This window comes from Suncus etruscus, chromosome 10, assembly GCF_024139225.1.
Source record: "Suncus etruscus isolate mSunEtr1 chromosome 10, mSunEtr1.pri.cur, whole genome shotgun sequence".
NCBI classification, from domain to species: Eukaryota; Metazoa; Chordata; class Mammalia; order Eulipotyphla; family Soricidae; genus Suncus; species Suncus etruscus.
Window position 1 is genome coordinate 11,583,294 of NC_064857.1, and position 16,355 is coordinate 11,599,648.

The 16,355-nt window shown below is 34.3% G+C and overlaps 1 protein-coding gene across 1 annotated transcript in view; it reads left to right on the forward strand.

Annotated features, from left to right (window-relative positions):
- Positions 1-16,355, forward strand: part of CNGB3 (cyclic nucleotide gated channel subunit beta 3) — a 152,201-nt gene that overhangs the window by 48,553 nt on the left and 87,293 nt on the right. The window contains exons 6-9 of the mRNA XM_049782420.1: positions 796-948; positions 1,725-1,933; positions 7,496-7,546; positions 9,413-9,499. Coding sequence (XP_049638377.1) covers positions 796-948; positions 1,725-1,933; positions 7,496-7,546; positions 9,413-9,499 — 500 coding nt within the window. The remainder of the gene's footprint in view (positions 1-795; positions 949-1,724; positions 1,934-7,495; positions 7,547-9,412; positions 9,500-16,355) is intronic.

Sequence of the window (16,355 nt, forward strand, 5' to 3'; positions counted from 1 at the left end):
GTGTGGCCCAAAAATAAATAAATAGATAGATAAATAAATAAATAAATAAATAAATAATCCCAGTTTCCTTCTCTTTCTCCAGCCTGCCTCTGTAGTAGGCACATCTCTTCCTCCAAGATTTTTCTAGACTAAATTTTTTAATTTATAAAAAGAAAATTAATTCCATAGTTGACATAAGCGATCATAATACATTTGTTTCAGGATGCCATAATGGGAAATTATTCAAACATAGAAAGAAAGTAGAGAATTTAAAAAAATATATGGAAAAAGGAAAAGAAAGGGAGAGATTTCATTGACAGTTATGTTTGTGAAAATCATTGAGTCACCAATAAAGTCAAGACTAATTGTTTTAGAAAGATGAGTTTGCCAAGGAGGTTGGGTAGAAGTAAGAGAGGATCTTAGGACATTGGCGGAGGAACAGACACTGGGAGTACATTTGAAGTTGGAGCAATGATGATTAAAAATATTGAGAGAAAGGTTGTAAATTATAGTTCCTAAATCAAAAATAAATTAATTTAAAGATAAAACATAAAATGTTCCACTTAAAAACACTTTGGGGAAAATCTATTAGCGAACTTTAAATTTGATGTTTATTTTCAAGTCTCAATGTTTTCATTACCTGGATATTTTTTACAAATGTCACTGTTTAAATGTCATAAAATGCCTCATCTGCCTTTAATGAAAGAGAAAACTCTTGAATTATTTGGCTTTAAAAAGTCTAAGCTTTTTGCTCATTAAGCTAATTTAAGTTAACCTTTGAAAAATGTTTTATCCTTTTCTTTGCTTCATAATAAGCAAAACCCACAGCTGCGTTACGAACACAAGAAAGCAATGCCAAACAAAAGGAAGAACATTACCATAATTTGTTGTGCTGTGAATTTTGGAAGATGCCTCTAACAGACTATCTAAAGAAAATTAGACTTCCAGGAAGCATAGATTCATACACAGGTACCAACAAAGGGTAAACTCTCCCACTGGAAAGATGACTAGCATTACGAATCAAAAGTCACAGATGGTTTCCAATATTCCTAGTTTATTCTGAATCTATCTACAAAACAAAGCTTCTATTCATTGTGGAACCCTCTTTGGTTAAAAAGGGGGGGTGGATAAAATAGGTCTGCCTTGATTAAAAGACAATTCAGGTTCTGTTCTGCCCCCAACAACTCTTAAAAAAGGAAGACCCAAAGCAGTCAGCATGTGCATAAAAATTCACTTTTTCTCAAAGAAGTAAATATCATCATGAAGTATCTGGTCTCTTCCACAATTTTGACAGTCTAGCTGGGGCAAAGGAAAACATTGTATGAAGGAACATGCCTCAGTGGGTTGTCTCTGTCCTCTATATTAAAGCATTTTAATTCAAATACAATGAGGCTTTCTTTCCACCAACTCTGAATGATGCTTCAGAATCAATTATAGTCGTCTTATTAGGAAGCCACTGGTTTTTCTTTGATTTCTCCTTTCCTTATTTAAATAGAAGTTACCATTGGTAAAAGACACATTGCAGCCACTTCCTGAGAGTCATAAGGAAGGACACTCTCCAGGGTCAGAACTGATATTGCTCTTTGCTTGTATTTGCTAGGCAAATATGTGCTAAATGTTTCAGTAAATCTCAAAAGGTCAATTGATTCCTTCCTAATGGTAGTACCCCCAGCTTCACCAAGTTAAGCAAAAGATTAAAGGATTGTTATATGTCACTTGGATTACTTCGGTTGCTGTTTTCCTAGATCGAGTCTATCTCCTATGGCTCTTATTTGTCACCATAGCCTATAACTGGAACTGCTGGATAATACCACTGCGCCTCGTCTTTCCATATCAAACGCCAGACAATGTGCACTACTGGCTTATTACAGACGCCATCTGTGATATCATCTATCTTTGTGATATACTATTAATCCAGCCCAGACTCCAGTTTATAAGAGGAGGAGACATAATAGTAAGTGGAGTTCAAATGACGTAAACTTGACAAGTGAATCAGATTGAACTACAAAAATATAAATTAGTAGCATTTTTAATGTGCGATCTGACTAGCTGTCTCTGTATTTATGGGTCTTAGATTACTAGAAACCACTAGAATGGCAATTATAATAATAAAAATATTAAAACAGCCACCGAGTGCCATGTGTGGGACCATGCATCTCTCCATCCCTTTAATTTTCACATCTAAATAAAAGGAACAACAATATCATCTTCATAACCAGTAAGAACCTACACTAATCTATGAATATTAAGTGCCTTGAACTATACCCAAAATCCTGTAAGCATTTAAAATATTATCATTAAAAAAATAAATGAATAAATAAATAAATAAAAATAAAGTACTATGGTTATTATTCTAATTACTTAAAATGCCTCACTTAATCATTTTAACCCATTAATAATACCTCAACTTTTCTTTTTCTTTAGTTTTGGGAACACAACAGGTAATAGTTAGGGGCTACTTCTGACCCTACACTCAGGAGTTACTCCTGGCAGTACTTGGGGGACCATATGAAATGCCGGGGATTGGCCGCATACTGGTAAATTGCCCTATCTGATGTACTGTCTCTCCAAAACCAATACCTCAACTACTTATGATAAATTTTTGGTCTAAGATATTGTATAGTGGTTAAAGTTTTTGCCTTGTACATGGCCAATCTTTGATACCATAAATGACCCTCCAAGAATTACCACGAACAATCCCTAAGCACAGATCTAAAAGTAAGCTCTGCAGTATATGGCACCGACACAACACATAAAAATGTTTTATTAGACTCTACTAGAGATGTGAAAGTGAAATTTGGGAAGGGTAGATAATTTACTCAAGATAGACACATAGTTGAAAGTAGCAAAAGATTTTGACTCAAGTCCTTTCAAATTACAACTATACCATGCTTGTTCAGCTTGACAAGTTTTCTCAGAAGTTGATAAAATCGAAGGATATGGTTCAAGATCATGCCAAATCTGAAATGTTAAAATCATATGCATTATTTGCCTAAACATATAGAAGAGTATAACTTATCAATGAAAAGTACATCATTTTATACAGATTTCTCTAATAATAAAGCTTCAAATTGTCTGTGAAGGGTTGATATATATATCAATATATATATATATGTATATATATATATATCAGTGTGGTAAAATACAAGCCTTAACTATGTGAAGAATTCAGTCCCTGGTACTGAAAATGAAAATGAAAAATTGTCTTTGTAGCAATTTTTTTGTTTTGTTTTGGTTTTTTGTTTTGTTTTTGTTTTGGGGCCACACCCAGTGGTGCTCAGGGGTTACTCCTGGCTGTCTGCTCAGAAATAGCTCCTGGCATGCAATGTATCTTCGCTGTTAACTTTGCTGGGTATTTGTGAATCCAAGAATAGTCCCCAGAATGAGAAATTACTTCCCATCCCCTTGTCCCCTTTCGGGGGAAGACCTTGGTAATATTTATCCGCAGCAAATAATAATCCACACAGACAAGAAGGATAGGGTTTAAAAGATCGGGCAAGGAGAGCCAGAGAATCCTCCTGCAGCCAGCAGCTTTCACAGAAGGCCCCTCTCTCCTGTCCCTCAAGCTATTTATTCCCAACTCCACAGCGCCCCACCTGGAAGGGCTAGGTGGGGCAATAGTCACAGAACAATCCTAAGGAAACACTTTTATATACAATTCCAAGAATCATCTTATAGAAACTTTTTCATATGCTACACTGGCAGAAATAGCTCACAGGGGACCACATGGGACACCGGGATTCGAACCAACCACCTTTGGTCCTGGATCGGCTGCTTGCAAGGCAAGCGCCGCTGTGCTATCTCTCCGAGCCCGTAGCAATTGTTTTTTATGATGCACAGATATTATCCTCATTATTTCTTCGATATGACAGGTACGTTTTCACTTTTTAAGATCTACTCAAACTTCTTAGGAGGCAAGTTGGTGTTGAAAGATAGCAGTAATCTTTTTTAAATATGTAGACTTTATCCTGTATACCATATTACAGTTATTACCAAAATTCTTCCACACACTATAGAAATTAAGTCCTAGATTTAGAACTGAATACTCTGGGGAAAACCTAACAAAAATATTATACCCTTCTTGCCAGAATATACTGAATGCACTGTCCAGTATATTCAACACTGATACATACATGTATTCAAATTTTAACTAACTAAAAGTAAACAGTATTAAAAACACAGGTTTATGAAGTACACTGTCTATGCTTTCACACACGCTAAATAACCACATGTGACTAGCAGATACTCTATTGGATGACACAGAAATTTCCACCATGAAAACTTACAAGAAAATCCCCATCAAGAGGCCAAAGAGATGGTATGGCAGGTTGGGCATTTATCTTGCAGCCAAACCAGGTTAGATACCTTGTTTAATCCCCAAAAACCCATATAGTACCCTGAGTCCACCAGCAATAATCCTTGAGTGCAAGACCAGAAGTAAACCCTGTGCACCACTGAATATAAGCCAAAAATAAAACAAACAAATAAGTAAACAAAAATCTCCATCAAGAAAGGCCAGGCACCTCACATACAAGCATAAAACATAAGCACACAACTGCAAACCTATACTCACAACACTTTTCAGATTCCTAATATGCCACTTCTCAGCAAATGGTATGGTCTACTCCAGCAACTAGCTTATCACAGAAGAAATTACCTTCTCCTAAATTTATTCTTGTGGTTGAGGGTATTTTTATCACCCATATAATCAAAGGAAGAAAGATATATTAAGTTCACACACATACATTCTCTCTCCTACATATCTCCAACTAAATAAAAAATAATGTTTTTTCTAGGTAACACCTACTGTACTTGGCTCATCACAGTTTAAGCAGGAGCAGAGAATACCTTTCCCAATGGCAGAAGAAAGAACACATTGCCAAGTATATGGGACCTTGAGACTATGCAACTTTTTAGACGACATGGGTTCCTTAATATCAAATATTTTTTTTAATTTCTAGACAATCTTAGATTTGTAGAGTCATTTTTTGTTTCTTTTTTTTTCTTCTAAATACAAATATATTTGTTGGAGAATGCTTCCTGTATTTGAACTTTTTTCCAGAAAGAAATTCCAAAAGCCAGAACTAAAGCCATTACCAAAAAAAAAAAAAACTATTTAAAACATTTCTTGGGTGAACTTCAAAGCATTAGTTAACTCATAAGCACTATCCCCAGAGCTCACCGGTAGCCTGATGAATAATGATTATGGTGTATAAATAAGAAGTAAACAACATATACCCAAGAAAAAAGCACTAATTTCAACCTCCATTAGATGCAAAAGGGGGTAATCAATACTTAACAAATGGAAAATGACAAAATCAGTAAGGCAACACTTTTATTTTCAATTTTCTAAGAGACCTTCGCATACAATGGTGTGTTAAAATCAAGAAAAATAGCCAATAAAAACTCATTCAGGAAGCTCTATTTAACATGCATTATCACTGGTTACAAGTACAGAGCAGGAATTAATTGCTTTATTTGTTCTAAAGAACTTTAATAGGGTATTTTTATTTAGAGGAGCTAGTTTTAGCCTTTGAAACTTGATTACACTTGGGCAAGAAAACATTCCAAGAAGGACTTTCCTGAAGGTTCACTATGCTCTCATAAGTTCACATCACCATGTGACTTATTCATTCCTCATTTTCTGAATATTTAAAGTTGCAATCTTCCCGAACTGGGAGATGGGAATATGAACTCCCTGAGGTCTTTAGAGAAAATAAAAAAAATAACAGAAAACAGATTGAAGTAGTAAAGGCTACCAAGAAGAAAATGAGGAATGCTTGCATATTTTTTTACAGCCCCTTTTACTTCAATATCTTTCTTCAAAAAAATAGTATCTCACAGAGGACAGAAATTCTAATCAAGGACTAATTAAAAGCCATTTTTCCAAGTGGCTTTATAGACAATAGTAATGGGCTTGAAATTATGGTGAGGATTAGTAAAATCTGATATTCTAACATCAGTCAGCCTTTGCTAAACTTTCATGGTAAAGTGTCATGGAAATACTCAGTGTCATCTCATAACTGTGCCCACCAGTGAACTTCTTTTGACACTTTCTTTCTTTGTATATAAGCTGAAAATTAAGTTTCTTTTCTCTTTACCATTTACTCATATTTCTGTTATTTAATTGCTTATTACGAATAATTAGAAAAATTATGATGTAGTAAAAATAGATTAGAGTCAAATTCCTCCTCAGAAATTTACTAAGAGCATGATCCAAAAAAAAATTAACTTAGATTTGATTAAACCCTAACATATTCATCTATAAATTGCTTTATATTAATATTTTATTATAAACCTATAATAAAAATTAAACTAAAAAATCCATGCAGTTAATCTAGGGTATGCTACCTAGAAGATATATAATTAGTTCTTGAATGAATCTAATAGATGAATATTCACACTTAATTCTCTTCATGTCTATTTTAATATACAAATATTTCTTATCTAATAAGAAAATTTATTCAAAATAGGCATAATATTTGATTTTCCTATTTAACCTAGGAGCTCAGAACATACTCAAGAAATATTTAAAAGAGTGAATAATGGTACTCTTGATTCAAAATTTTCTTTGCTGACTAAACTGAATGGCAGAGTTTTCAAATTGTATTGTTTGCAATAGTTCTTGGTGAAATTTTGGGATTCTATGAATTATTTATCAGAAAAAGTAAATAACAAGTAAGTATAATAATACCTAGGTAGAGCTTCTTCATAAACTATCCACTGGGATAAAAAGATTTAAGTGCATTGAGCATATTCTTCCCAAAGTAAGCATCCTTGAAAAAAAAATGTCACCTGCAAAATGATGAGGCTTAAAAGAGAGAATAAATAGGGTGACATTTTTAAATGAGTGCATAATTGTTACAAGTAATGATAGGAGTCTTATAGAGTCAATTATGACTAAATTATTTTACTGATTTTAAAAGGGATTTTAAAATCACTATGACATTTTCCTTTAATCTAGCAAGTGTTAGCTTCATTCACAATTATTTAATCATAATATTATTGACAACCCTAAAAATATAGGGATAACTATCAATAAATATACTACCAAGGTAATAAGAAGGAATGACAATTTGACATAACTTCTTTATACTTAAAATACAGACAAGCTTTGAAGGAGCTGTCTGAATTTTGCTAAAGAATGTATATGATTTGATCTAAGCTTGCATCACTCTCTATATGTTTCTAAGAAAGCAATTTTGTTCACTAGGGAAAAAACATCATATGAGCCCAACATATCTACTATAAACACTTTTATAAAATTTACCATGCCTTCATGAGTAAAATATATATTCAGGAAATATAAATATAAGAATCTTAGTATGGCAAATAAGACAATGACAACAAATTGAAAAATCAAGGAGGCTATTTATTTTTATTTAGATGTGAGAGAATAGAGATTATGTTAAAGCTGAATTTGGAGGGAACTGCTAGTAGAAATAACTTTAACTCTAAATTTATAAAAGTATTAATAAATTGTTTAAAATTAATAAAAAATGACTAAACATTACAGGTGGATTCAAATGAACTAAAGAGGCACTACAGGAGCTCTACAAAATTTCAGGTAGGTGATTTATAATTTCAATAATTTGAATAAAATTTATTCAAGTGGGCCATAGAAATATTACAGCAAATAAGACTGTTGCCTTGCATGTAGTTGACCTGTTTTCAGTCTCTAGCACCACATATGACTCCCTAAACCCCATCACCCATAACCCATCAGGGTGATCTTGAACAAAGGGCATATATATAATATACATATATATAAGAAACTCATGTAAGTCCATACATATATAAATTTACATGAATATATTTAAGCAATTTACATGTCCTCTCTAAGGATCATAAAAAGAGGTACAATTTCTGAAAGAAATACATTTAACTTTTGTTCCTTAAACATAAAAGTTTACATTTATTTAGTAGGGTGACTACATTGAAATTTTCTTAGCATGTCTTGCAATGCATCATAGTTATATTTTTTGTGTTTGACTATTCCTTTATTAGATTGTTAAATTCTTGTAGGCAAAGCCAATATTTTACTCCTATGTTGACTTCAGCAGGTTTTATAGAGAGGTCAGATTTCCACAGCATTTTACTCAATTTTCTACAATTCACCAAGAAATAAATCATCTTTATGTACATAAATTTCTCCTCATATGTTAATAGAAGCATGATGGATGGCCTTGAAAAAGATCAAGTGAGGAGTTGAACAATTACATAAACAGAAAATGGAATTATTGTTATATGAACCAGAAATCTTGAAAAAAAATAGCTCCATGCTCTAGTCTGATTCTAGTAAGAGATTATTTTAGTAAATTTCACTTTTTTTCACTCTCAAGTTGCTCAAATTGTTCTAAGGCTCAGTGTCTGTAGTGTAAAATCGAAGAGGTTTGATAATAAAAAGATGAATGTCTTAAATCAATATTATACACAGTAATTTATTGATAATATCCAATCTGGTTTACTAAAAAAAAATTCCACTTTTTTTCACTGACATAGATTTTGAGAATCTGGTTTTTGAGGTATAATGACACACTACCCCATTGTGTCTAGGAACTTAAGACAATCTCTTAAGTTCTCTAGAGTTCAAAATTTACCCTATCTTATGATATCTTAAATTCTTTTTATACAGCCTATTTTTCAATACTATCTAATGTTAATATAAGTGAGTAATTTTACACTTGAATTTCAATTAGGAAAGTTTACAAATGTGATTTCATTTTTCTAGGTAATAAAAAGCAGAATACATAAAATGATTTTTAAATGTGGCAATTTTTTAAAAAATTTAAAAATTGATGTTATCTGTGTCAATACCTTCAATACCTTCTCTTATTGGAGCTGATAAGAAATTGTAAATGGTACTGATTTAATTTTTATCCTCTTTCTTGCCTGACCATCCCTTAAAATTTCCTGACAGTTCACAACTCTATTGGTAGTAATATAGCCCAAAAAAAGATAGGAGAAATAACAGAGAACCTAGATGAAACACCAACAGAATAATCATCCTGAGAACTTGAAAGTTTTACTGAATATAAGAGTATGCAGCACAATGAATATATAATGGTTTTTAATAAAATCAGAAACAGGCTTAAATTTTAGTCTAAGAATCTCATGTTTAAAATAAAATTAAAATCTATTTTAACACTAACAATTTATGCCTTTCTGAGGTAAATATGACAGCAAAATTAAAAAGTGCCAGAAGATAGTCCCTGTGAAAAAAATTATATATGTAAAGGTAGAAATTAAATGCATTAGAAGTAAACTACAAAACAGTGTTTTGTAGTTTTAAAGACAATTCTAGAAAATAACAATCAAAGAATGATAAATTATCTAGGTTGACTGATGAACTGATATTAATACAACTCTTACATACACTGTCCCAAAAAAATCACATAAACAATAATAAATTTTTAATTTGTTCTTCCAACAGTTGGATGTGTCATCTATAGTACCTTTTGATGTTTTCTACCTCTTCTTTGGGCTTAATCCAATATTTAGGACAAACAGGATGCTAAAGGTAAGAGAATCATGTCTTATTTCTAAATGTATTATAATTTAGTTTATGTGCTTATAATAGGTTGTATTAATTATTAAGTATAAAGTCCTAGTTTATGGCTGTGGTGAGGCCTGTCTTGATTTGACGTGGTACCTGCAGCCCCTTATGTAGGTTGTAGCAGTAATGGCAGAGAAATAATTTCACAGGCAGTGAGTTGAAGCTTCAGGAGAAATCCAGCTTTATTACAAGGCCCTAATTGCCATGTGCATTTCCCACATGGCTTCTAAGCTAAGCAGCCTCTTTCTCGCTCTCCTCTGCATCCATTCTGGCTGCCTCTGCTCTTTCTCTCCCTACCCCTCTCCCCAGTCTTTCTATTATTCTCTAGCCCAAACAACAGCCACTGGGGGTGGGTTGGACTGACCATCTTGGGATGACGCTTATAAACTAGATGTACACCGTTACCTTACCTCACCACTTCCAGAGTGCATAAAACCCAACCCATTCTCCTGAGTCACTTTCCATCCATCTAGTCTTCCTTAATCTGGAACATAATACTTGGCCAGTCTTGTTATCAGTCTATATTTTGTGTCTAAACATCACAGATGAGTGAGATTATCTGGTGCTGGTCATTCTCCTCTGGTTTATTTACTCAATATGAAACACTCAAGATGCATCAAAGTTGCAGCAAACAGCATGATTTTATATTTTTGTGGCTACAGAGTATTCCACTTTGCATATATGTAACATAACTTCTTTATCTTTATCTATTTGTTTGTTCTTGGACGTTTTTTATTCCTATCCTGGTCATTGTATTCAGTGCTTCAGTCAATACAAATGTGCCTATATCCTAATTAATCAATGTGTTTATAATAATGGAAAACTGGGATTAATTTAAAATATCATAAAGGTATAATATTTAAGGTATATTTAAAATTTTTGAATAATATCTTTATTTAAAAACCTTCATTACAAACATGATTGTAATTAGGGTTTAGTCATAAAAAGAATGTACCCTGTCACCAATACAACATTCCCAACCACCTATATTTTTTATCTTTTTTTAACCTTTCTTCCATTTTCTACCCTCATCAATTTTAAAAACTAAATAAATAAAAAACATAATTTCTTTAACTGATGGAAGTTATACTTCTTTATAAGAGTAAGCTCTTTGAAGTGACTCTTATTTATAATAAGAGTGATTTATTTATCCTATAATTTTATTCTGTATTTCATAGTAATAATCTTTAGAACATGTTTGCGGTGTGTTTTATGATTATAAATAAAATTAATGTCTTATAATTTTATTATTTTATCTGTATTATATCATCACAATATGCCTAGACTGTTGCAAAGAAAGTATGTTTAATTCAATAAACTTGAAGTCCTCTAACTACTCTAGAATTCCATAATGCTAGAAAAATGCAAACACATTTTGAAGAACAAAATTACTTACATACTTAGCTAGAATTGAAATGTCAATTAATAGGAAGCTAGTTAAACACATTTTAATGCACATATCTCACAAATTTGTAAAAGTGAAGAGAAAATTTTGTATATGCTATAATTTACAGGGATCCTCAAACTTTATAAACAGGGGGTCAGTTCACTGTCCCTCAGACCATTGGAGGGTCTGACTATAGTAAAAACAAAACTTATGAACAAATTCTTATGCACACTGCATATATCTTATTTTGCAATGAAGAAACGAAACAGATACAAATACAATATGTGGCCCGTGGGCCATAGTTTGAGGATCACTGCTATAAAATGACCTCTAATGGAACTCTAGAGACTTCAGTTTGACCAAACAATCTAGATCTAGATTGAAGTTTAAAGTTATTAGTCACCTCAAATTTTAATCTCAAAAATGCCTAGGTGGTCTCATGAGACCTCTTCTCAGAGATAACAACTTTCAGAAGGTCTAAAAGACTGACAATGTGAAAGTAAAATAAAAGTTTATAAATCCATAAATCATATTGAGGAAAACATAAGTAGGATACTTATGATATTGAACTAATGAAATTTTTAATTGTTTAAATTTTATTGGCCAAGCAAACAGAAGTAAAAATAAACATATATGAATATATAAAATTAGAAACTACAAAAAGCATCAATAAAGTGAAGGCCAGAATAAAAAGACACCTCACATACTAGAAGAAAATATTTGTTTCCCACTGACCTAGTAGATGGGTAATACCCATAATATATAAAGCACTATTATAAATTCTATTAAGTCAACTGATTTTATTAATACACATTTTCATACAGAAACCATAGCTTATGACAGCAAGTCATTTCCTGTCCAGGCCTGCAGGACAGGTTATTTTGTGGGTATAAAGGGGTCCCAGCCTGAAAAGAGAATGGGGAGAAAGATGAGGGCCAAGCAACACAAGGCTTGTCAAGGCTCTGGCTTATTGATTGGTACAGGCTCTTTTTAAGCACTATTTTACAGGGGGTGGAGAGAGAGAGCAGGATGAAACAACCCGCATTACAGAAGTCATTTTATGGGTAATCTTTACATGCCATCTTTACATAAGGAGCACAAGAACACCTCAGGGTTAGTGAAGTTTCAAGGATATTACAAGTTTCCTGGAATGTATGCCTGATAGGAAACTGTGATACTTCTTTGGGCTCTGAGGTTAGTCAATGCTTTAGGTTATGTATTCTGGCCACACAAGACTGGTTTGTCCTGTTGAATTCCATATTGGTCTCTGACATTTCCCCATTCTGTGTGTAAAAGAAAAGGTGGGTGGAGAGCCTGTCTTAGGCTACCCAGTGGGCTCCCAGCGTCAGCACTCAAAACAATGAAATAATTTTGTTCTGCCCAATCATTAATTATATGTGGGAGTATGACTCTGACTCCTGGCACCTAGCTATTCCCATCCTTGGCAGCTCCACAGCTGGAACCACAAGAATGATCTGATTAGCTTTTCAAGCTGCAGGGCATCCTGTGAAAGTGGTCCTTCAGGGCTTAAAAGCCCAACAGAAGCAGGGTCAATAAAGTCAGCGTCCAGAGGCTCTGATACCTCCAGATGTTGGTAATGAACAGCTATTGTCTTTTTGGTGGCAGAGTCAACCTGAGTTTTAACAAAATCTGTTAATGTACAAAATGCCCAAGGGCTAAAAGAAATAAGCAACAAAAATTCTATGAAAGGTCCCAGCAGAGTGGATATCCAACAGTGTGGATAGCCATGGGGAGGTGGAAAACCAATTTTGGTACCAGGACTCACTTTGTTCTCTTTGCTTCTTTCTCTTTCCTTTAGGCTTTGCTGTACCTTATTAATGGTGTCATTAACCAATCCTAATTTATCTTTAAAAAAAGCAACACTCTTTCTTAAGGACAGTACATAATTCCCCCCTTTCAGAAAGAAAGAAGTAATAACAGTTCCTGCTCCAGCAAAACTCAAACCCAAAACAACAGCAAGAGTAATAGCAGTGATTGGTTCACACTTATGTCTAAACATAGAACATAGTAATCTTATCCCAAAGCAAATCATCAACAGATCTAATGGTTAATCTAGGCATTAACAAAACTAAAACACAATAATCACAATAAGCAAGAAACATTTCAATAACAATATGGAGTGGAGCAAGCAAAATATGTGAAGTTGGGGGCCTAAATAAAGATGGAAGAGTTGGTAACAACAATGGTTTGGTTGCAAATGTCCAAAGTTGGACAGGGGGGCTCATATGAGGTTCGAGTAAGCAAAGTCCCATGCCCATGACCTGTCTTAAAGTTATGTCTTGATTCGACTCAGCTCCCCATGGAGGTCAGCAGGGTTGTTGGTAGCAGTGGCCATGCTGAAGGTGGCAATTCCTTCAAGGGCTGCTGGGCAGAGTAGCAAATCTAGCATTCCTCTTAGAGTCAGTCAGAAACAGGTCCGTCAGGAATGGTGGGTTGAAGGACTGGAATGATGGATGGGTAAGGCAGAGGTGACGGGCTTTTTTGAGGTAAATAAAAGCATGACTGCAGGAGGTCTATAATAAAATGGCTTGGCAGGAGGCAAAATGGTTACTTGGATTTTTTTTACAATAAAATTTTCCATAAATTTAATTCTTCATATAAGAAATAGGAGTTTACTTAGTCTTCTGGCCTCGGTTTACAGGCAGAAGACACTAGCAATTTACATTACACAAATTATTTCCAAATACCAGGGAAATGCTTACTGACTTCTGTCAGACTTTAGACTTCAAAGAATTTTATGATTAACAATCTCCAATTTTTCAAAAACTTTTAAACTGAACCTTAATGATTCTTCTTAAACTTCTTAGTTATTTTTTTAAACCTTGATGTTTCTCTCTCTAGCCACATGTCCATATTTTTCTGGCCTTAACTAACACATGGCAGGAAATCTGGGTGATTGCAAAGTCCAGAAATTCTCCAGGGAAAATTTATCCCCAATGGCCATTGAGAAATCTGGGGTTTACGATCCCCTACACCCTCTGCCATGTTCCCAGAAGGACAAAGCCAGCTTAACACATAATTTTAAACACATGATCTTAGTTGCAGGATGCCACAGTCTGTCAGCTGCTAAGTGACCAGACTGGCCAAGTTGTGAAAAAATTAATTGAAATATTAAAAATGGATAAGGCTTTGAAAATTGTATTTTATCATGAAATGTAGAGATACCAAATAAACAGACAAAACAAAACAACACTAAACACAACTTTTCACATTTGTGGTCACTTTCATTCAGTACAACACACACATGAACAGACAAAAGGATCCATCCAAAACGTATATTAGAAAAATTGACCCGGATAAAATTGAACAAGTTCTTTTAAATATTTAGCCAGCATGTTTGTAAGAAAAAAATTTTTGTAGAAAAACTTTTTCAGCTTTTAGAAGTACTTAATGTAGATGGAGTGGAGCTTTGCTGAAAACAAAAGCTTTAAGGTTTAGATTTAGCACAAAACATTTTTAAAACTGTCCTAATTTAAAATTTAAAACATTAAGTAAAATGGTTAGTAAGCAGTTAAAAAAAAATTTAAGTAAAATGGTTAATGAGCACCGTAGGAGGAGTCTCCACTCTGAAGTACAATATCATCTGCTGTAAATAAACAGGTTTCCTTTAAATTAGTTTCACAGTAGAACAGTAAGACAGCTGCAATAAAGTGTTAAAATTTCAATGATTAAACAAAAGAGCATAAACTATGACTATTAAAGGTATGAAAAACTGACTTTAAGAAACAAACAACTGTTCCTACTTTGAAGACTTCAAGTGAATAATTTGTAAAAATATTATATACCAAATTAACAAAATGTTTAGATCATTATAAAAGATAGTTAAAGAGACTTGATGCATTTCCACACCTAGAGCTTAAGACCAAAATTATATTTGATACTTGTTGTCAACCTCCTTATAAAATTTAGTTACTTTTATAATATTAATTAACAATATTATTTTAAAAAGGCTAAGCACACGTTTTTCATATACTTTTAAGATCAATATAATTTTCTAATAGAAATATAAAAGATTCAATTTTTAACATTTTTGTGTCCATTCGAATTTTAAAACACCAAAGGTTTTTTTTTTACAAGTGATAGAGTTGTTATCTTGCTCTAAAATTCCTGAGGCATAAACAAAAAAAGCTTAGTGCCCTTATCTCCCTGTTGCTCTTTCTCCCTAGAGAATTTTTTAACCCTTACAGACCTGAATTTAGAAGCTTTTCTAATTTCCAATATTTTAATAATTACTTTACACCACCCAAAGCACAAAGCTTAATTACACAAATGCTTTTAGAAAAGGCATACTCATGCAGCATAATTTAACTCACAAACAAATCTGACAATAATGCTTATTATAAATTCCACATAAGCAGAGTTGCTGATTCTTTTTCTAACCCAATAGATGTCAGAGGAACCTGACTTTGAGAGGCCAAGGGGTTGGTTTATGGCTGGTGTGAAGGTATCAAGCAGAAGTAGCAGGGCCTGAGCTGGCTGTTCCCGAGGCGGCAGGAAGGAGGCTGAAAGAGGGGCCCAGGGCTGGCCCGAGAAAATGTCCCATTTTTCCACACTTAAAACTTTTTTTGTTGGCTGCTTGATTAAAGGCAGCCATGGTGGCCAAGTGAACCATCTGAGAAACGCAAAGGGATCAGCCTCACTACACATTTGGATCATTTCATTTAAGTTCTTATCCTTATTATCAATTATCTTCCCCCAAGGCTTTTTCAGCTGCTTCCAGCAGGCGATTAATAAACTCACTATAATCCTCTTGAGCACTTTGCACAATTTGGGTGATGGGGGTTACAGCCAACCCTTTAAAGGGGATTGCCCTCCAGGCCCCCAGGGCTGCAGTGATGGTTTGGGCTAACACCCCGTGGACACACTCTTCTGCATATCCTTGGAAGAGAAGCGACATTGTCCAGTTAGTTGTTCATAAGTCCAGGGGGTGCCCTGAGGCCCTGGGTTTTTGGTAGCGATGCTTTGGCAATGCTCCAGGAAGTCGGCCTGACAAGCAAAATATTGAGCTGTGGTGAGGACAGCATGGGTAACTTTAATCCATTCACATGGGAGCAACAGCCCCCCAGCTGAAAGGACATCGAGAATGTACTGAGTAAAGGGTGCATTAGGCCCATAAGTTTTAACAGCAATGTGCAGATCTCGCAAGGTTTTATGGCTTAGCTGCTGATAGTCTCTAATTCTCCGGCTCACTGGGCACAGCAGTTTCTGCCTCACCCTCATCAGCCTCTTCCTCTGGTAATGCGACCCTGGGTCGGCATGTCCGGCCTCTAATGGATTCTCAAGACGGGGGACTGGCCCTTGGGATCAGATGGGCATAGGACAGACAACTTTAGATTTAGGAGGGCAGGGGAAAGCCTGAAGGGCAGAAACTTGCAAATTAAGGGAAGCAACCTGTTCTTGAAGGCTCAAAAC